Source organism: Marmota flaviventris, chromosome 4, assembly GCF_047511675.1.
Source record: "Marmota flaviventris isolate mMarFla1 chromosome 4, mMarFla1.hap1, whole genome shotgun sequence".
NCBI classification, from domain to species: Eukaryota; Metazoa; Chordata; class Mammalia; order Rodentia; family Sciuridae; genus Marmota; species Marmota flaviventris.
Window position 1 is genome coordinate 156716796 of NC_092501.1, and position 21074 is coordinate 156737869.

A 21074-nucleotide genomic window follows, 5' to 3' on the forward strand; every position below is an offset into this window, starting at 1 on the left:
GGTGAACTTTGGCAGAGGTCATCCTCAATTCCCAATCTGAAACTCCCAGTCATAATTTTTATGAGTATGTGATTAATAATATCATTGAGGTTGTAAAGTAACTCCCAAATAATACCTCTACTGTCCACTTACTTTTGCACAAAGAGCTGTTCAAATGGCACTGTCTTTTCTGGTACATGGGAAGAAAGTAAACTAAGTACAAAATGGGAACTTTCAAATATGCAGAATACTGTGTAATAGTTCAGTGACTGCTCTTTTCTGTCTGATGTCCTGAACGTTAAGGTATAAAATAATTTTCTGGCTAATCCCATTTTGACTTTAATTAATTAATTAATGTGCAGTACTGTTGAGAACATTTCTGCCATTAGCCATTATTTTACCACATAATCATTAGGGGAAAAACAGATAATGATTGATTTTTACATAGTAATATATAATACTTTCTTTATAGAATATTATTTATTTAAAATATTTATTATTCAGAGAATATTAAAGAAAAGATGCTTTTGTGTTCTAATTTTCTTCTCACAACATTGTTTAGTGAGATAAAGATATTTTTTCATGTTGTATTTACTATTCAAGTTGAAGGATTTTTAAAAAGTCCTACAGGATAAATGTGTACTTGAATGGCTCCATTCTTTGATATAAAAAATGTAAATTAATATTTGATTATAATTCCTTTGAGACATATTTTCTAAAATCAACACCTCTTTTTCAGATTTGAATGTGGAATGAAATTACAACATATCATTTATCCTGTAAGACTGCATACATTTCAACTTTTTTGGATGTTGCTAGTTACAAATTCATTTACTGGTCATCAGAAAATAATCTCTGTTCAAATTATTAACTATTTCTGAAAGTTGTGTTGTCTTTTACTGAAGGGAGGGTCTGGTTCCAGCTGTACTGGCATTGGCCACATACAGAGCTAGAAAATTTATACCTGCACAAAGCTGTAAAAGAAAAGCCAGTGAAGTTAAGTACGAAATAGTAAATGCATAAGACAGCAGTATTATTTTTATATTGGGAGAGGGAAGAACAAAAATCCTGAGAGTTAAAATGCCTTGCTTATAAGTTCCATTCTGTAAAAAAGCTTGTAAGTTGAAATACTCTGAATTGTTCATTTGTACCTAAGAACCGTCTTTTTTGGGAAATTAAATTGCTCCTGATCCTTGGTATTTCAACTTTCATCCTTCCCAGTCCCTCCTTTGGGGCCCTGTTTTCCTCTAAAACTCCTGGTATTGGGATACATGAAAGGTTTGCATAGTGCTGGCTTCATTCTGCACTGCTCTTCTGGGCAGTGCGTCACATGGACGGCTGTGTGCCTCGAGGGGCCTGCCTTCTGCCTGCGCCTCTGCTCGCTGTCGGACATCAAGTGGTCATCTCACAGGCACTGCAAGTCCATCTTGCCCATGATGAGTGGAGTTGTCTCCTGTCGGCTCAGCCCTTGTCTGCACATGGCATCTTCTGTCCTACTGCCGAACAAACGTTGGGTGTTGTGCTCGGTTCATCTTTCCATTGTCAACCCCAGTGAAGTCACTCTGCCCTGTCTGCCTCCTGTATCTCTCTCTGGTCCTGCTCTTTTTCTTTGTTGGCGCTGTCCACACCCTAGCTGTGGACCACAGCCTGCCCATTCTTCACTGTGTGGCTGAAAGCTGATCCATTTTCCCATCTTCATTCCTGCCCTTTGCAGTCCCTTTTCCATCTCACAGCCTAAGTGGCCCTGGGCTGTATAAACAAGGTCCTCTCCCTCCAGCCTCAGCCATCCTCTTTGCTTCGAAGGGACAGTGACATCTTTGCCTGGTCCTGCCAGACCCTGAGTGCCCCATTGGCCCTGTTAGCCCCTCTGGCTCTCTTCTCTCCTACTCTTGGGCAAGGCTGTCTTTCTTTCGGTTTTCCCCACAGAAATAACTGGTGGTGACCATTTGCTTTTTACAGCAGTGAAAGATCCCTAAAGCACCCAGGTTTCTCCCTGATGGCATCCAGATCTCAACCACCCTAGGTGTCCTTCTGTATCTTTTTGTTTTCTTTCCCAGCCAGAAAAATGTATCAAGTCACAAATGTGTTCCTCCTCTGGAACTCTGCAGCTGTGGTTCCTGTGCATAGGGACCGCTCCGCCAAGTGAGATCCCTTTTCTTCTTCAGAAGTTCTTTGGTTTTGGTCAATGGATCAATTGCCCTTTGATGGCCTGACATCATTCAAGAATTCTCACCTCCCTAGTTTGTCTTTCTAAGCACACTGCTTCAGCTGAGCTTCATTTTTACTGATGTAAATGCTGAAATGTAACGTTTTTTCAATGAATCTTTAGGTATGTTTGTGTCATCAGAAATTTCCTATATCTTCTAATACATTCGTTATAAAAACATTTATTTATGAAAGCTCTTAGAGGAGTCTGATAACGCCCATGTCTCAGGCATGTAATAATTTCTGTGTATCCTTTCCCCATTAACAAGAGGGAAAGTTCTTAGAAATAGTAGCTATTGTGTGTGAGCTGGCATTGCCCACAGAGCAAGGCTGGAGAGCAGTGCATTTCTCCTGGGTGTGTGCTAGGAAAGGTACTTATTAGGACCATCATCTGTGTGTGGTAGTGTCTTACATGGTAGGAGGGCAAGGAAGATGAGGAGAAGGACAGAGAGGAGGAGGAGGAGGAGAACAAAGATGACGTATTTGTATAGCTGAAGGAATACCATTAATATTTGAGTTCTAGAACTTTCTCTAAATGTTTTAGGGTAGTTTGGATAGTTTGGGAATTGGCTTTTATAAAATAAGAACACAGCACATCTTCTGAGCAGGAACAGATGCTCAGAATTTTTCATATGGTTGCTCATATGATCTAATATAAAGAGATGCATAGAAAAATGCCTGTAAGGTTGTAGTAAGATGCTAATATTGGTAAGCTTAAAGATGGGAAGTCGTAGAAAAATATACTCTCTTCTCCCCCATGTACATGCATTAGGGCACCGGGTAATCTGCTGTGATAAAGATTTCTAAATACATTGGTGTAAATTAAGATAGAAATGTATTAGCTTTCATGCAATAGTCTTCCAGTCCGAGCTAGTGGGGCAGGTCAGCTTCATGAGGTCTTTCAAAGACACCCCCCACCTTGTGGCTGTGTTTCATTCCCCTTGACAAAGCTGAGTTCCCACCACACGAGGAATCTCACAGGAAGAGGGAATGAGAAGAAGTCTAGCAAGCGCTTTGTTTTATAAGCAAGTACAGCATGTAAGGAGCGCTCGCTTTAGCTCATGTTCCCGTGTCTGGGAGTTAGTTTCAGCCTGGCTGCAGCTAGGTGGGGAGATACAGGCTGTGTCTGGGTGTCTTGCTCATGTAAATCTTGATTTCTGTGGGAACAGGAAAAAGGTTTTAGGGGAGCTAGCAGTGTATCTTAACATGCTTCTATATTTTCAAAAACTTCTACACATACTGTTATTATAATTTTAAAAAATCTGTTGCATTCACGATGCAAAATTCAGACGGTGCCAACGATGCAGTGAAGAGGAAGCTGCCCTTCCGACCTCATTCCCCTACCCATATTTCTTCTCCTTGGAGAAAACTAGTGCTACCATTTGTTGCCATTGTAGTTTGTAATTGTTGAACTTTACATTATCCAGCCTCCCAGGACCACAGTTTTCTCACTTTGAGGCACCTCACGTTTCTTTGTGGTTCTCTCATTCCATAACTGGTTAATGGAAGTTTCCAAATCAGGTGTGCTCTCAGCTTCCTTCCTGTGGGATCTGATTGCCAGGTGAACGATAGGTGAGGAATAAATGCTGACTGAAGATCAACACTGTTAAGACCCAGGAACAGATGTGGGCTTCCTTGGCTGTGGACTGAGGGTTTTAGACTTTGTGAGCTACTTTTAAGGCCCTGTAATCAAGATGACCCAGGCTCTTCTTCATAAACCCTTCTGTGTCATAGGACTCTCCCACGCACCGTTTGTATTTCTCTCGCAGCAGTTACCTAGTTTAACTTTACTTTGAAATAGTCATTATCTGCTAGGCTCAGTTTTTTTTCTGCTGAGCACACATCTGTGGTCTCACTCTCCACACACTCATTGAAGTACATTTGACATAGAATGAACTTCTAACATGTAAAGTGTTCAGTTTGATGATCACTGACACAGTCACATACAGCCATGAAACCATCATGACTAGATGCTGAACGTTTCTGTCACCTCCAGAGGCTTCCTCAGGGTCTGGGTAATCCATGTCCCCGTTCTGTTGTGACCACATGATCTGCTTCCTGTTGCTATAGTTTGTTTTGCATTTTCTCAAATCTGTTCTTAGTAATTTATACTGTATGCATTATTGTTGGTCTTGCCTCTTGAATTGGGTATAATTATTCTGAAATTCATCCTTGTTATTTTGTATGTTGATGACTCGTCTCTTTTTACTGCTGAATAGAATTCCACTGTTTGGAAAAACCACATTATATTAATCCATTCATTTATTTGTTGATGGACATTTAGATTTTTTCCAAGTTTTGATTATTACAAGTAAAGCTGATATTAACCTTTGTGTATAAGTCTTTGCATGGACATATTTTTATTGAACTTGAAAATATTTAGGAGTGAATTGTCCAAATCATGAGATGAGGATGTGTTTAGCTTTTTCAGAAACTGCCAAACTATTTCAAAATAGGTGGACCATTTTATACTGCCACCTCCAGGTGGGGCCGTCCGGATTGTTCCCTGTCCTCACCAGCAGCCATGGTTTAATTTTTAGCCATGTGAATTGGTGTGTAGTGGCATCTCTTATTTTTGACAGTAATGATGCTGTACATTTTTCTGTGCTTATTGGACATTTTGCAAACTGTTTAGATCTTTTGCCCGTTTTTTTTCTTTTTAAGCTTGGTTTGTTTGTTGTCTTATAAGATGTATTGCAAAAATGTTTTTTTAAAAAAAAAATATTCCATGTTTCTTGTCTGACATATGGTGTTGTAAATATTTTTTCTCAGTCTGTGATTTGCAGCTCACTTTTTAAACTATCTTTTTTAATGTTTTATTTTTTAGTTGTAGATGGACACAGTACCTTTATTTTATTTATTTATTATTATTTTTTAATGTGGTACTGAGGATCAAACCCAGTGTCTCACATGTGCTAAACTATCTTTTGAAGAACAGACTTTAAATTTATTTTATTTTTATTTATTTGTTTTTTGGTACTGGGGATTGAACCTGGGACTCTTTACCACTGGACCGCATCCCCAGCCCTTTTTATTTTTTATTTTGAGATAGGGTCTCACTAAGTTGCTAAGGTTGGCTTCAAACTTGTAATCCTCCTGCCACATCCTCCTGAGTTGCTGGGATTACAGGTTTATACCTATGTGCCCAGCAGACTTTACATTTAGATGAAATACAATTTGTTGATATTTTTATGGTTCATTTTTTTTGTGCACTATGAATCTGCTTCCTACCCCAAAGTAACAAAAATTTTGTTTCTTTTATAAATCTTAAAATAGTTTTTAGACTTTTAAGACACATTTAGGTTTGTGATCCATTTTGAGTTGATTTTTGTCTCTGATGTGAATTGGAGTGAGGTTCAATTTCTTTCCCTCCCCGTCTTCCCGAGAATATCTAGTTTTCTAGTGCTATTTATTGGAAAGACATTATTTCCCAATTGAATCGATGGTAGCAAGCTGTTGAAGTTTACAGTGGATGTGGGTGTTTTAGTGCTACTTCATGTTCAGGGGTTTGCTGTTATTTGAGAGTCAAAGGGAAAAGTACTCTTGAGTGTTCTCCCTAGGCCATTGGACACTGATGATAAATTTCTTCAAGTTACAAGAATTAGGTTTTTAGCTGACTCATTGTTCCCCAATTTAACCTATGTCATTTTATTTTTAGGTGTTACACATAATATCGCATTACTTCGAGAGGTGATAATCAATTCACGCTTTGTAAAAGGAGACATCAGTACTAAATTTCTGTCGGATGTATATCCTGATGGCTTTAAAGGTTTGTATGATTGAAATATTTTAGTTACTCAAAGTTATTTTGTTACTTAAAGTCATTATTTTCATGCTTTATTGTCACACACAATTTTTCCATTTTGAAATTTTGGCCTTTGACTTATATTATACTTGATTTATTAACATATTTGCAATATCCTAGACTAGTGACATTCATGATTTTAAGTGTTCATGTGTGACTCTTGAATATACGAATCTGCAGTTTTATTGAGTGAAGAATGAAACCATGTGAAATGTTCTGTGAGTTTAGCCTGTGGGCAGAGAATGTTAATAGATCATTGTCCTACCTGACTTTCTGATATAGGTATATATAGGAACCCTTTTTTAGTGACTCTGTATATCCTTATGAAAAACAGCATTGACATTTTCAGAAATCCAGATGCTTGTCCTAGTTGATAAAAATGATGATGTCGGCTGGGCATGGTGGCACCTGCCTATTATCCCAGCAGCTCGGAGGCTTAGTCAGGAGTATTATAGGTTCAAATCCCACCTCAGCAACTTAGTGAGGCTCTAAGAAACCTAGTGAGACCCTGTCTCAAAATAAAAAATAAAGTGGGCTGGGATGTGGTTCAGTAGTAAAACACCCCTGGGTTCAAACCTTTGTACAAAAAAAAAAAAAAAAAAAAAGACAATGTGTAAGAAGACGATGGTTTTTAGTCTGAAAATGAAGTTTTCAATAAAGAAATGAGTGGAATATGATGTTTAGCACTGGACAGTTGTCAGTGAGTGTTTCCAAGTAATAGAAAAAAATGGTCGATGAGGAGAAAAAAATGAGAAACGGAGGAAACTCTTCTGTGAGTGTTGAAGACGTGGTTAATGTGTTATTAAGAAACTCACAGGATTTACCTGAGACTTCATGGAAAAGAGACAAGGTGAGATCCAGAAGCCTCTACACGAATTTCTGGTGATGGTGGGATGTACAAAGATTAGGTAGTCTTCCATTTAAAGTGTTCTAGTCTATGAAAGGACTTACATAGTCACGTCAGGAGCGATATGTAGATTCATGTAGTTGATCTGCTAAATGCATTTACAATGTAATTTTTAATTTAAAATTTACAATTTAGAGTTTTCCTAAGAAATAGATTTGAATCTTATTTTAAACATTAGTGCTAGAGTTTTATCATTAGTATCAAGGGGAAGGAGGAAGTTTTTTTATTTGGGTTCTTAAAATCCAAGGATTCAGGGGCTGGGGATGTGGCTCAAGCGGTAGCGCGCTCACCTGGCATGCGTGGGGCCCAGGTTCGATCCTCAGCACCACATACAAACAAAGATGTTGTGTCCACCGAAAACTAAAAAATAAATATTAAAATTCTCTCTCTCTCTCCCCCCCCCAAAAAAAATCCAAGGATTCAGGGCTGGGGTTGTGGCTCAAGTGGTAAAGTGCTCGCCTAGCACATCTGAGGCACTGGGTTCGATCCTCAGTACCACATAGAAATAAAACATTGTATACACCTAAAACTAAAAAATAAATATTTTTAAAAATCCAAGGATTTATTAGTACTTAAAAACTTACAAATTTGAAAGAGTATAAAAGAAAATGCATATTTAACATGATTGCAGTTTTATTTTTGTGTAATGATTTCATTAATGTCTGTTGGTTTCATGAGGTCAGGAATCACTTAAGTCATTGCTTCTTACTGTGTCCCTAGCAACAAACCATGACAGACATTAAGTAAACAATTGTTGAATTAATTAAAAGAATCTTATTGGTAGTTTTGATGAAGGGATTACTTTGCATATTTTTAATTATCTGTACATGTTTCCAGATAGTCCATTCACTCTGTTTTGATTCTACTGTTTTGGCCTCTTGTGCTTACTGAGATTTTAATTAAAAGTTGAGGTAAGTTGTTAGGTAGACTCAGTATTTTCTTGTGTCTGCCGACCAAATTCATCTGTGAAGGTGATATGATAGGAAATGGTGGGCCGAAGGAGAAAACAGGCAAACACTTCAGAGAACCTTTAGAACAAGCATGTGTGGGTATTTAAATATACACACACATTCACATGAGTATGCATAAATGGTAAAATATCCCATAGAAAAATTTCTAATTGGAGTTGATGACCATGTATTGTACATTTAGCAACAATAGGAAATGTTCCACATTCTGTAGATCAGGGAATCCCCTTCAGAAATTCACTAAAAACCTATATATTACAGTTTTCTGTAATATGCCTAATACATTTTAAATTTCTATTTTTGGTTAGGAATATCAGCAGGACACTGTAATTTTGCCTCTTAGCTTATACAAGAAAGGATTACAGTATTTTTAATTGTTACAAGTGTTAGAAGAACTTTTTGCAGTTATTTAAGCTCAGCCTTCATTTTCCATACAAGGAAACAAAAACTCAAAGCAATTGATGAGGCTAAATGACCAGTAAAATAAGGAAGCCAGGAACAGATCCTAGGATTTTCTTTCTTTTTCTTTTTCTTTTTCTTTCTCCCTCCCTCTCTTCCTCTGTCTCCCCTGCTCCCTCTCCCTTCTCCTCCCTGATTTGTTCATCCTCCAGTGCTGGGTTAACCCAGGGCCTTGAGCTTGCTACCCTCCACCACTGAGCCACATCCCAGCCGAATCCAGCGCGAGGGCCCTTTCCGTGTGCTGGGCTTCAGATTCATAAATCACCAGACGTTTCGGTTGGGCCCACTGCGTGTCGTCTTGCCGCCGAGGACTCGCAGCATGCACACCTGTGTCTGCCGTTCCTAATGCCTCCTGTTTCACTCCCGCCTACGGTTTGTGGTCAGTTTGTTCCTCTCTGAATGGCCACCGTCTCCTAGTGCTCGCTCTTTCCTTCCTATGTTAACCCAGAGCAAGTCTTAGATAAATTAAACTATCGTCTTTGACTGTTTGATACATGTGCCCGAAAGAGACAGCAGGAAGTGGCAACTGAAGTTAGTCCAGGACCCTCTCAACATGCTTGAGGCAGGGTCACTTTGTCCCTTTGGGCTTACCCATCTGCTTCCCATCTGTCCTGCTTTCCTGGGCGCTGCTCATAGACAGTGTCTGTCTTTATGACTGCATTAAAATTTTCTATTATATGAGCTTACCTCCCCAGATCTGTTGTGGACTAAGATAGTTTTACTGAATTTTCTTAAATTTGCACTTGGAAATTATTGTGTCCAAAATTAAAATAAAGCATACACAAGAAACTATTCTGGTCCACTCTTTATATTCTGATGTTTCCATTTGCTCAAATAAATCCCTAAAAAGCAATAAGAGGGGAGAAAACATGAATTCAGTCATTTCCTTTTACTTTGATTCTAAAGATAAGGAAAATGAAGAATAAGATATTTTGGTTCTGAAATCAAGAGGAAATAAAGAAGAAAATATTTTAAGAATCATAATTTCAATTGGAATGTAATAAACTCTTTGAACTTATTTCCCTATTGCCTTGCTGTATTTTGACCTGAAGCCCCATCAAAAGAAACTGTCATAATTATATATATATATATATATATATATATATATATATATATATATATATGTATTTTTGTGTGTGAAAAATACAAAAGGAAATTAGCAAATGCTACACATTCGGGCTTTTCTCCTTCCCCCACACCCAGTGGGTTGTTAAAACACTTCCCAGCAAACCACTGCCTAACCCTTTGACATGAGGGCCACTAGCGTGAAGAGGAAGAGGGTCACCCATCTGAGACGGAGACCTCAGCGGGTCCCCGAGGACGAAGCACAGATGCAGATGCCTGCACTCACTGAAAATGGACAGAGCAGAGAGGGGTTAAATTAGAGAAGGCTTGATGAGCCAAGACATTTCAGCAGTCCAAGTGTCTGAAGGTCACTGCTAAGAACCGAGTGACCCAAGGCAATAACTGAACGAAGTGTCCCAAAATATTTAGCAAAAAGGTAAAGAAAATAAAACCATTCAGGCAGTAAGAAATGTGGAGGGAAGATCCACAAGATTTTGCATGTAAATGAATATATATCATGGGAGTTTAATGGAAAGAAAAATGGACAAAACAAGGATGAAATAAGTTGTAGGGGAGTCTTGGTTTCACTCTTCTTTAGAAGCCTTGGGGTTTGGAAAGATCCACCAGATTTCAGATAGGATTAATGAAAAAACTGTGTAAGGCTTCTAGAAAGGAAGAAAGAAAAAATAAAGAATGTGGGCTGGGGATATAGCTCAGTTGGTAGAGTGCTTACCTCGAATAAGACCCTGGGTTTGATCCCCAGCACCACAAAGAAAAAAAGAAATAAGAAAAAAAGATATGCCAAGAATGTTTATTGAGATCTTCTTCAGACTCCATAAACCAGAAGGTGGAGAACCTAAAGGCAAGATCTGTTGCATAGGAAAGAAATTGGTTCCAGAGGACCGTGCTCAATCAAGACAGCCTGCATTTGTCAGTGTTTTATTTTTTTTTTATTGGTTGTTCAAAACATTACAAAGCTCATGATATATCATCTTTCATACATTTGTGTCAGTGTTTTAAAAAGGTGTTTTCAAATAAATAGAGAAATGTCTCAGTATGTGTATTTATTTTGAGGAAACTGCTGAAGAAAGTACTCCAACTAATTTTGAAGTAAATGTGATTGCTTAAATATGCCTATGCACTCCCGCTCCAAACCCCACTAAACTGAAGTTTTTGAAGACATGGGCCCTCAAGGGAAAGAGAGTGAATTGCATTTTAGAAAAGGAAAAGGTAAAAGATAATTTTTACTGACTTTGCAATATAGGAAAGTTGAATCCTAAACTGGCAAGGGAGAAAGAGTTGATCATTATCACTTTATGTTCCCACTGTGGAAACGGATGGACGAATCCCAAAGCATCTGAATACGTGAGTGTGTCCCAGGCAGAGTTCTGGGCAGGTAGGACTTGTCAGCAAGCAGAAGCGCTGGCTGCCCTCTGGGGATCTGCCTTCCTGCAGGCTGGCAGGCTGTGTGCATTCTCAGCTCCCCCAGGGCAGCTGTGCAGGCGGCTGTGGATGAGATCCTGTTCAGAAAAGAGAAGGGACCTTTGTCTGGCCTGTCAGCCTGGAGCGAAGAATGGAAACCAGCATTCTGTCACCAGAGGACCAACAGCGGGGAGCATTCAAGGAGAGTCCAGGGTCGAGCCAGGGCAGGGAGGCTGTATGGGTATCAGGCCACAGGGGAACTTGCAGGAGATAAAGCCACTCTGGTTATGAGGAGGAATAGCTTTATGCTAGAACGGCTGGTGGAATGGGTCAGTTATGATCAAGTCCTACACATGGACCTGAATACCTTTCAAAGTGGGCTATCAACAAAAGGGCGGAAGTTGATGTGGAGCATATCAGTTTGTCTGAGATGTGATGAAAGATGGTGCGTTCAATTTGGGTACTTCCTTTCTCCATATGGCCTGAGTTGGCACACCAGCAGGTGATCAGACCAAGTAAAATAGTAATGAATGTCTTGCCATTAAAGGGGTCCCAGAATGTGTTGCCTTTCCATTCCCGATGATATGTAGGATGCATGCGTGTCTGAAGAAGGGGCTTGTCAAGTCTTCTGTGAACCACTAGAGGAAATGCATTTCACACACACACACACACACACATAATTACACATAATTACACACAATTGTCATGAAAAATACTGTGTTCAAAGTGTTTTGATAATTGGTTTTGCTGAGCATGTCTCACTAAATTGGGTTTATGGACTGATTCCTTTTTTCCCTTTGTTCTTTATAGTTATATGTGACAGTAGAATGTATTTTGACATATCATATATTCATGGAGTATAGCTTCCCATTCTTGTGGTTGTACATGATGTGGAGTACACTGTTTGTGTATTCATATATGAACACAGGAAAGTTATGTCCAATTCATTCTACTGTCTTTCCTGTTCCCATCCCCCTCCCTTCCCTTCATTCCCTTTTGTCTATCCTCCCTCCCACCCCTTATTGTGTGTTAGCATCCATATATCAGAGAGAACATTTGACCTTTGTTTTTTTGGGATTGACTTATTTCACTTAGATAATAGTCTCCATTTCCATCCATTTACTGGCAAATGCCATAATTTCATTTTTCTTTATGGCTGAGTAATATTCCATTGTGTGTGTGTACCACATTTTCTTTATCTGTTCATCTGTTGAAGGGCACCTAGGCTGATTTCATGGACTGATTTCTTTATGCAAGTTGATAAATATGACCCAAAGCAGTTCTGTTTGAAGGTATGACATCTCTTGCCCTTAGAGCTTATTATAAATGCAGATTACCCAACCTCTCCCCATGCTTTCTACGGGTCACATGCTGCGGGTGGAATGCAGGAATGGAGGCTCATTTAATCCAAGTGATTCAAATGCCCAGTGACATTTGAGAAGAACTGATCCTCTTTATACTCCAAAAGGCATGGTGATTTTGCCACATTATAAATTAAAACTGGAGAAATTTAAAAAACTTTACTAATTTATTTTTTAGCTGGGTGTGGTGGTGCATGCCTGTAATCCCAATGAGAGGCCAAGGCAGGAGAATCACAAGTTCAAGGCCAGCCTCAGCAACTTAGCGAGACCCTGTCTCAAAATTTAAAAAATTGGGATGTGGCTCAGTAACAAAATGCCCCTGTGTTTAATCCCTAATACTAGAAAATTTAAAAAGTAAAAATTTTATTAATTCATTTTAAAGTTCATGATAATAAATCCATTTTGCTTTGACATAAGAGCAATGATGTTATCACATGTTGTGTATGTATCCCTCAGAACTAGGAACCTCTGCAGATCGAGGGACTCCTGATAGAATGAGAGATTTTTGTTTGTTTGTTTTAAAAAGGAAAATCAATCTTAGGACTATGAAAAATATTTTAACTTTGCAGGACCCTGAATGGCTCCTACACTGCTCATTTTGAGAAGAGTGGGGACAAATTTCTATAACACTTTCTTATAGGATAATTAATTATGAAGTTACATGGGATGGTTCCATCACTGTTCCAATGTCAGGGGATGACCAGGAACTTTCCAAAACCTAGAAGCTCCCATGGAGGTCTGTGGTTGAATTCCCAGAACCACATTTGTATTAGGGTTACATAGCTTCCGGGTTTGTCTTGAAGGGGAATAGATTTCTTGGGCTTTCCTGACCCTTCAATTTCATGAAACACCTTCCTATAGAAAAATGAGCTGCAGATCTTGAAAGTATTTATATTTTAATTTTGGATATTTTTAGTTTCATTTCTATTTAGCGTGATTTTAGACATAATATTCAGATTATTTCTTTCAAATAAATTCAGAATTGTATAAACACATCTTACTGCTGATGGTCCAGCACTCAGGTTGCTCCTGCTGTGCTGTTTAATGCTCTACTATTGCAGACAGTCCTGTGATAAATAGCTTTAGAAGTTCTGTGGTCGCACAGCTCTTGTGGGATGTCTTAGCCTTCAGGCCCTGGAGGGGGAGACTCCCCCCCCCCCCCACTGCACTTCTTGAGGAACTCTGTGCGTGGAGGAGGTTTCCCTGCTGCGCAGCTCTCAGCCACACCAGTGGTCCTCCCCAGGCCTTCCCAGGCTAGACCACTGCCCCTTGGGTCAGCTAACTTATGGTGGGAAGAGAGAGTGAGGGAGAGAGAAATTCACTGATCAATGGGTGGAAGAGGCCCCAGGCCCCGAGTTCACACACACAGGCAAGAGAATCACACCTTTATTTTCTTTGAATCCTTTGCACTAAAAAACGTGAACCTGCCCTTGTCCTTGACCAGCATCACTCCTCTTCTAGTCTCCATTTCCTTAGAAGTAAAATTGTGGGTGGCAGTGAGAAAGCAGCAGATGCGAGGAGCTTAAGCTTTTCCTGGAGATCTCTGTGGGCATGGCGTATTTACAGTTGTTTTGTTCTGTGAGTCTATTTAAGATCTCCTTTCCCAAATGTGACAGTAAACTTCCAGCAGGGCTTTTTGTCTTACTGAACAATCTTGCACCCTGACTCCTGCACCTTGTACGTTACTAAACCATAATAGATGCCTGATAAAATACTCGTTTGAATGGCTACTAATTCTCTAAGATGGAGGCACAACTGTTAACGTTGTACATATGTGGTTGATGGATTGATTGATTGATTTCCCTCAGGACATGTGTTAACAGAGAATGAGACACACCAGCTATTGGCAATTGCATCATCGTTGTTTGTGGCATCCCAGTTACGAGCCCAACATTTTCAAGACCATTCAAGGTACGGTGGATCTTTTACAACTGAATAAATGAGCAGAAAATGTTGCTGATCTGATCTGCATAGGAAATAGCCGATAAAAGATCTGGGTGGTCTCAGTACTAGATCTTCTGATGGTTCTTTTGGGGAAATACAATGAAGACATTGTTTAAATATGACATTTTGTATATTTTGTTCAAACAAGTTTTTTAAATTAAAGGAAAAAAGATCTTGGCCTCTTTGACTTGGATATTAGGAGAGGTGAGATTTCTGACATTTTTTAGAAAATCCATTCAATTTATTATTCTATTTTATTGCTTTGTTGGTGTTTTTAAAAGTTTTGAGAAGTGTTATAGTCTTCAAAATTTGGAATTAATCTGGGCAGTTAAAAGGTGTATTTCAGAAGCTATGAGGTGTAAAAAGGACTCAACACCAGTATGAGGTAGTTTCTTGGCCCCATGCGTACCTTTTAGCTTCCTAGGACCCAGGTGAAAGGATAAGTAAAAACACAGTCCCAGTAACACTGGTGCTTCTGGGTGACTGGACTTTGTGTGTGTGTATACTTGCTCGAGTAATTCTGTTGAGAAAATTGTGTTACTTCAATTTCTCTTTGTTCCCTTTTGCTTTTCTACAAGGATAAGATCAAAAACAAAAGGACAAAATGGTGAAAGTTGACCAAAAGCACAAATCAGAAACTCAGAAGTGATTTCTGAGGAAGCGGGTAGAAGAAAAACGAAAATGAGGTTAGGCTGTATTTTAATGGATGATGTGATTTTGCTCAGAAAATCTCACAGTAGCTGGTACTCTTCATTTGCGGTATTTCTCAAGAGCAAGTACAAGAAGCTTGGTGTGCACTTTCTTAACCTTACGCTCTGGTAGATACACAGAGAGAGGAGAAAGGATGTGGGTACCAGCACATCACTGCACCAGGGGAGGGAGCAGGGAAACTCTCAGCAGAACCGCGAGTCTGGTGCTGGTGTTTTCCTTCAGTTGTGTTTTCCAGAATACATGACAGCTGGCCACAGATGGCTATTAAAACTGACTTAGAAACCGCTTTTGTAGTCCCGTGAGCCACATGTGGTTAGTGGCTGTGTGTTGGGCTACACCAACTTCCTCTTCATCATGGCGGTTCTGTTTCCATCAAGTTCTGTTGGACAGAATTCTTCTAGAGGGATGTGTGTGCACAATCTCTCCTGCAGATCCTAGCTTTGGCCTTAAAACCTGAATTGCATACCTCATATTACTTTTTTGGGGGGGGGACACCAAGGATTGAACTCAGGGGCACTCAACCACTGAGCCATATCCCTAGCACTTTTGTGTGTTTTATTTAGAGACAAGGTCTCACTGAGTTGCTTAGCACCTCCCTGTTGCTGAGACTGGCTTTGAACTTGTGATCCTCTTGATTCAGCCTCCCAAGATGCTGGAATTACAGGCTAGTATAACTTTTTATTATTCTTTTGACAAATGCAATATTTATACTGATTCCCTTATCTCCATTTATTATTTGGATCTTTATTATTTCAGAAGTCTTAATGTAGCTAAAAATGAACTGGTTTGATTTTTTTAAGAAACAGATGCAAGTTATTTTTAGAGGGTGTTAACTTCTGGGTGAGAATCCCACAAGGGTTTTAAAAGATAAAAGGCAGCAAAAAGGTAGCTGGGCATGGTGGTATATGCCTATAATTTCAGCCTCTCTGGAGGCTGTGGTTGGAGGATTGCAAGTTTGAAGTCAGTCTCAGCAATTTAGCAAGACCTTGTCTCCAAAAAATTTTTAAAAAGGGTCAGACTGGGGATATAGCTCAGTAGTGGAGCACTTGCCTAGCATGTACAAGGTACTGGGTTCAATCCCCAGCACAGCTATATATATATATATATATATATATGCGCACATACATACACACATACTCATACATATGTACATATACATATCTGAGTGCACATGCTACATGTATGCTTTACATTATTAGATTCATACTGGGAATGTAGTTTTTATTCTGTTTTTTTTTTTAAACATGTTGTGAATATTTTCTATTTATTAAGTGGTCTTTGGAAACATTTTAAATCAATTTTTGATTATGGAAGCTCTTAAACAAATATGAAATAAGCAGAATAGTAAAACGAGCCCTGAAGTAATCATTACACAGCTTCAACAACATCAAAAATCTGCCTGCCTTGTTCCAGCTTGACCTCTACCCACTCCTCACTTTTTTACTTGTGTTTTAAGGTAAAATTTACCTACATATAAGTAGAGAGGTCTGACCTGCAGGATCTTAACAAATGGATGCTCCAGCGCAACCCACACCCCGGTATGTAGGTACTAAACATTACCATCACCTCAGGAAGTGCCCCCCCCCCCCCCGCCCCGCAGCTGTTAGTGCTGCCTTCAATAGATTTAATCCTTAAAGTGATCTTCCTTTGTATTTGTCTTCTGCATAATTTCTGCCTAAAATTATAAGTTTGCTAATTGCTACATTAAGAATCTTAAATATCTTATTTTTAAGCTCGTATCTGTAGATATTGAAAAACATTAATTAATAAAGCATGTAGATCAAAAGTTCAGTTATGCAGTTATGTGTCCATACATTTCTTATATAATTAGTCACTTGGGGGAGTTTAATTTTGGTTGAGCACATCATTTACTCAACAGGCCAGATTATTGTGACATTGTACCACCCATAACAGCAGAGGCCTCTGATATCTAGCAAAATATATTCCTCTTCTGGACAAGGCACAGTCTTGTTTGGCCAAGGTGAAGCTGAGGTTACTTTTGCTTGTTGCTAGAGGTCCCAGGCCCCATGTCCTCAGACCTGAGGTAGGTGCTGAGTCTGTACCCTGGGCTTCTGAGGCGTGTCAGATGACTGGCTCGGAACGGAGGCTGAGTCACCTCCAGGTGTGGCTCCCTGTGTTGTCGTGGGCGTGTTCTTGTCATGTTTTAGCTTCCAAACCAGTAGCCAGCAGCCCTTCCTCTGTGCTGCTTGTTTTGGCTACTGATCTTATTTTCCCAATTTGTCTGTGGGTTTTACTCTTTCATCATTTATGACTTGGAAAAGGACAATAATATGTATCCTTAATATTTAGATAGTAAAATGATAGCAGTATATTTTAGGGAAAAAAAGAAACATCAATGTCAGAAATGGTAGCAATTTTTTATTAAGAAGAGAATAAAATTTGAACATGATTTTTTTTTACATAAATACATGCTGACTTGCTATGGAGTTATATTTCTTCATGATCATTCTTTTTTTTTTTTTTTTAAACACTTTTGGGTTGGAGGGTGTCACTCCGTGCTAGAGTGCTGGCTTAGCATGCGCGAGACCTGGGTTCAATTCCCAGCACCAAAACCAACCAACCTACCACCTACCACTTTCTTTGTCAGAAATAAACCATCAAAAGCTGTATTAAATGACCACTTCACATTAGTTGAAGCCAAATGATTTCGTTGGCACTGAAGTTTGGTGTAATAATTTGTTTCACTGACAATGATTACCTGTATTCTTTTTTCTTCTAATCAGCTTTATTTTTGCTTGAAATGCCTGTTCTCCTAGAATCCCAATGTTGCTCCCTTTGCTGAGAATTGGGGTAATTTGCCTGGGTCCTGCCCTCGTCCACCTGGTGAGGATGCCATTCTGCCCTCACCAATGGCTGTACGTCCTTCTTGCTGCATTGTTTTTGTTACTGTGATTCCTTTCTTTTGGTCAGTTTTGTCACTCTGAAAATTATCCTCCATCCTTTCTTATCTGTCACTCAACCTTCCTAGTTCCATGAGTGTCATCTCTCTGCTAAGGTAACTCATCATTGTAGGGATGACCGGTTCTAGTGCTGGGCAGGCCACTTCCCCGTGGCGGAGTAACTGGTGACTAGATCCACCTTTCCTAGACAGGGCATGCTTTGCATGTTTTAAGATTGAGGCCGGGGCCTGGTTCAGTACAAGCCTTTAACTTCCTCTTAAAGATCATGCTGGGGGATGAGCCCTGCTGCAGGGGGCCTGGCGAGTGGTATCTGTTTGCATACATTTCAGGGTGTTTGAGTGCACGTGAGGGTAACTGTCAACTCTGAGTTTTATTAAAGTATTTTGCGGGGTGCAGTGGTTCATGCCTGTAATCCCAGTGGCTTGGGAGTCTGAAGCAGGAGGATCTTGAGTTCAAAGACAGCCTCAGCAACTTAGTGAGGCCTTAAATAACTCAGCAAGACCCTGTCTCTAAAAAAAAAAAATATTAAAAAGGGCTGGGATGTGGCTCAGTGGTTAAGTGCCTCTGGGTTCAGTCCCTGGTACAAAAAAAAAAAAAAAAAAAAAAGATTAATTGCAAATATGTAATAAATACATTAGTTTTATTGGATTCTTTTGGTTTGCTTGCTTTTCTTTCTTTCTTCATTTTTTTCTCCAGCCTCCAGAGGATGTGTTCAGAATCCTAAACGTTTATTTTACAAATGAACAATTAGAAACAGTAGCAACTCTTTTAATCTATCTGGAAGTTACGTATGATTAGGAGTACTGATGATATTTACATTTCTTTTTATTGTGGTAGAAAACACATAAAGATTTTTACCATCTTAACCATTTCTAAGTGGACTTCACCATTTCTAAGTTCAGTAGTGTGGACTGGATGCACATTGTTGAGCAATAGCTCTCTAGAACCTTTAGATCTTGAAAAATGAAACTCCATATCCCTTGAAGAACTGCCCCTTCGATGCTGCCCCTGCTAACCGCCATTCTGCTTCCTGTTTCTAGGAGTTTGACTCTTTCAGCATTTGTATTTTCTTTGTAACAGTTATTCCTTTGAATCACTTGAGATGCTTTCAGGCGATTACATCCTCCACTGATGGTGGCTCCGTGTCTTCCTTGCTGTGAGTCATACGGGTTTTCTGCTGGCTTGTGTGTTCATTACTTGTTTTGTTTATTTGAGACAGGGTCTTGCTGTGTTGCCCTGGCTGGTCTGGAACCTCCTGGGCCTAAGCGACACTCCTCCTTGACCCCTGAGGAGTGTGACTCTGGGCAGGGCCAGCATCTCAGTTATCTTGATGTGTGGGAGCACAGACCTCTGTGTCTGAGATGGATTTTTCCATGGTTCTGCCATGAGGAGATAGTAACAGTTTGGACAAAAAAAAAAGAGGTTTCTGTGAGATATAAACTACTTAACGTAGTGCCCACTAAACTTTAGCTGCCCTTCCCTGGTTTCTTTTTTTTCTCTGTAATGACAAAGATCTGTGTCAAGGGCAGTGGCAGTGACACACCCTCATTTTATTCCTAACAGAAAGCCTTGACCGTTGCAGTGGCAACAAGTATATTCTCTGTCAGTTTGAAATATTCTCTTAAATTAAGGATGGATCTTTTCTTTCCTTATTGAAAAAGAGAATCAAACATAGGCATTAAATGTCATCTGCCTTGGAAAGTGTACATATTGGTCATCATGAGTTCGAATTAGAAAGCTTAAGAGAATTTACCAAGGGACAAAATGATTAGAAGAAAAAAAAAAAGAAATTTCCACTCCAAGGAATTTAGGTTGGAGTGGAGGAAAGACAGGAGATCAGGAAGATCTCTAGTGTATCTGGTAAAGATAAATGTCCTGGTTGTATTAAGGAAAAACAAAACAGGGAAGGATGGGGTGGGTGCCCCTTAGGGTAGATGGTGGAAAGTTATGGTTTTAATTTAGACTGCAGGGAATGTTTTGCAGAGAAAATTAACATTAGCACAAAGGAAGGAAAAGAATGAGTCTTGTGGATATTAGGGAAGAGCCTTCTGGTGAGAGGAAGCAGTAAATGCATAGGGCCGAGGCTGGAGTATGTATACCTAGCATTTTTGAAAAATAGCAAGGAGGTGAGCAGAACTTTCAAGGAGAGAACAAGTAAGTTATACAGTAGTAGAAGGTAGAGTTGTCGGGTCACCTGTGGTGAGGACTGAGGCTTTGTCTCTGAGTGAAACAGGGAGCTGAGCTGTTGCAGGTCTTGAGTGAAAAGACCTTGGTGTGACATATGCATCCGCAGGCTTCCTGGCTGCAGCAGTGTCAGTTACTGTAGGTGGTGAGAGTGGAAACTGGGAGACCATGAGGGGTCGTGGTCCCAAGCCCCAGCCGCAGAATACTGCAGCACTGGTGATCCTGAAGGATGGAGAGGACCCAGCCAAGGGGGCAGAGAAAAACAGCAGGGGGAGGGCAGCACAGTGTGGGTGAGTTCAGGAGCCAAGTGGAGGAAGGGAGCAGAGAGGCTGGGTCCATTGCGCTGTGACCAGTAGGACCAAATGCGACCATTGCCCACAGCACTTAACAATGAGGCGGCCACAGGAGACCACACAAGCGCTGTTTTAGAGGATGGCACTTGCAGAGTGGGGGTTCAGGTCAGAATGATGGGAGCCCAATAGAGTGGGAAGAGAGAAGCTGGAGACTGCTTCTGGCCACTCTTGTCAGGGTTGTCTTGTTTCTAGGCACTTGCATAAAGTCTTATGCCTTCCTTTGATTTTATAGAAAAGGGGCCATTATACTTATACTTTTTTTTTCCCTAAATACTAGTATTTTGCCAACATTTTGCCATGTTACATACTCTTCAAAAAAGTAGTTTTCAAAAAGTGTACATTAGCACTTTTAAAAAATCAACCCATGGGCTGGGGTTGTGGCTCAGAGGTAGAGCGCTTGCCCAACATGCATGAGGCACTGGGTTTGATCCTCAGCACCACATTAAAAAAAAAAAAAAAGATATTGTGTCTACCTATAACTAAAAAATAAATATTTTTTAAAAAATCAACCTAAGATACAAAATCTTGCTCTGATGAAATTGATAAATCTAGAGACTCAATTTGCTTGAGAACACATTATAGTGCTCGCTGACATTACAGAGTACGATTGTGTCCGCCACATCTGAAAATGCACGCGCTCAACTCTGTACAGCTTGTTTATTTGTGGCATTTCCTCTAGTCTGTTATTCAGACTGGGAACCTCCAGGGTCAGTCGCCTTTGGTTCATTTGGCCCTGTCGCCTGGCCCTGAACTGTCAGGGTGCTTGGCCCAGTGCCGTGAGTGGAGCCAG

The 21074-nt window shown here is 39.9% G+C and overlaps 1 protein-coding gene across 2 annotated transcripts in view; it reads left to right on the top strand.

Moving 5' to 3' along the window:
* Positions 1-21074, top strand: part of Pcca (propionyl-CoA carboxylase subunit alpha) — a 359349-nt gene that overhangs the window by 199848 nt on the left and 138427 nt on the right. For both annotated transcript variants that reach the window (XM_027938819.3, XM_071611620.1), the window contains exons 17-18: positions 5843-5953; positions 13980-14082. In XM_027938819.3, coding sequence (XP_027794620.1) covers positions 5843-5953; positions 13980-14082 — 214 coding nt within the window. The remainder of the gene's footprint in view (positions 1-5842; positions 5954-13979; positions 14083-21074) is intronic.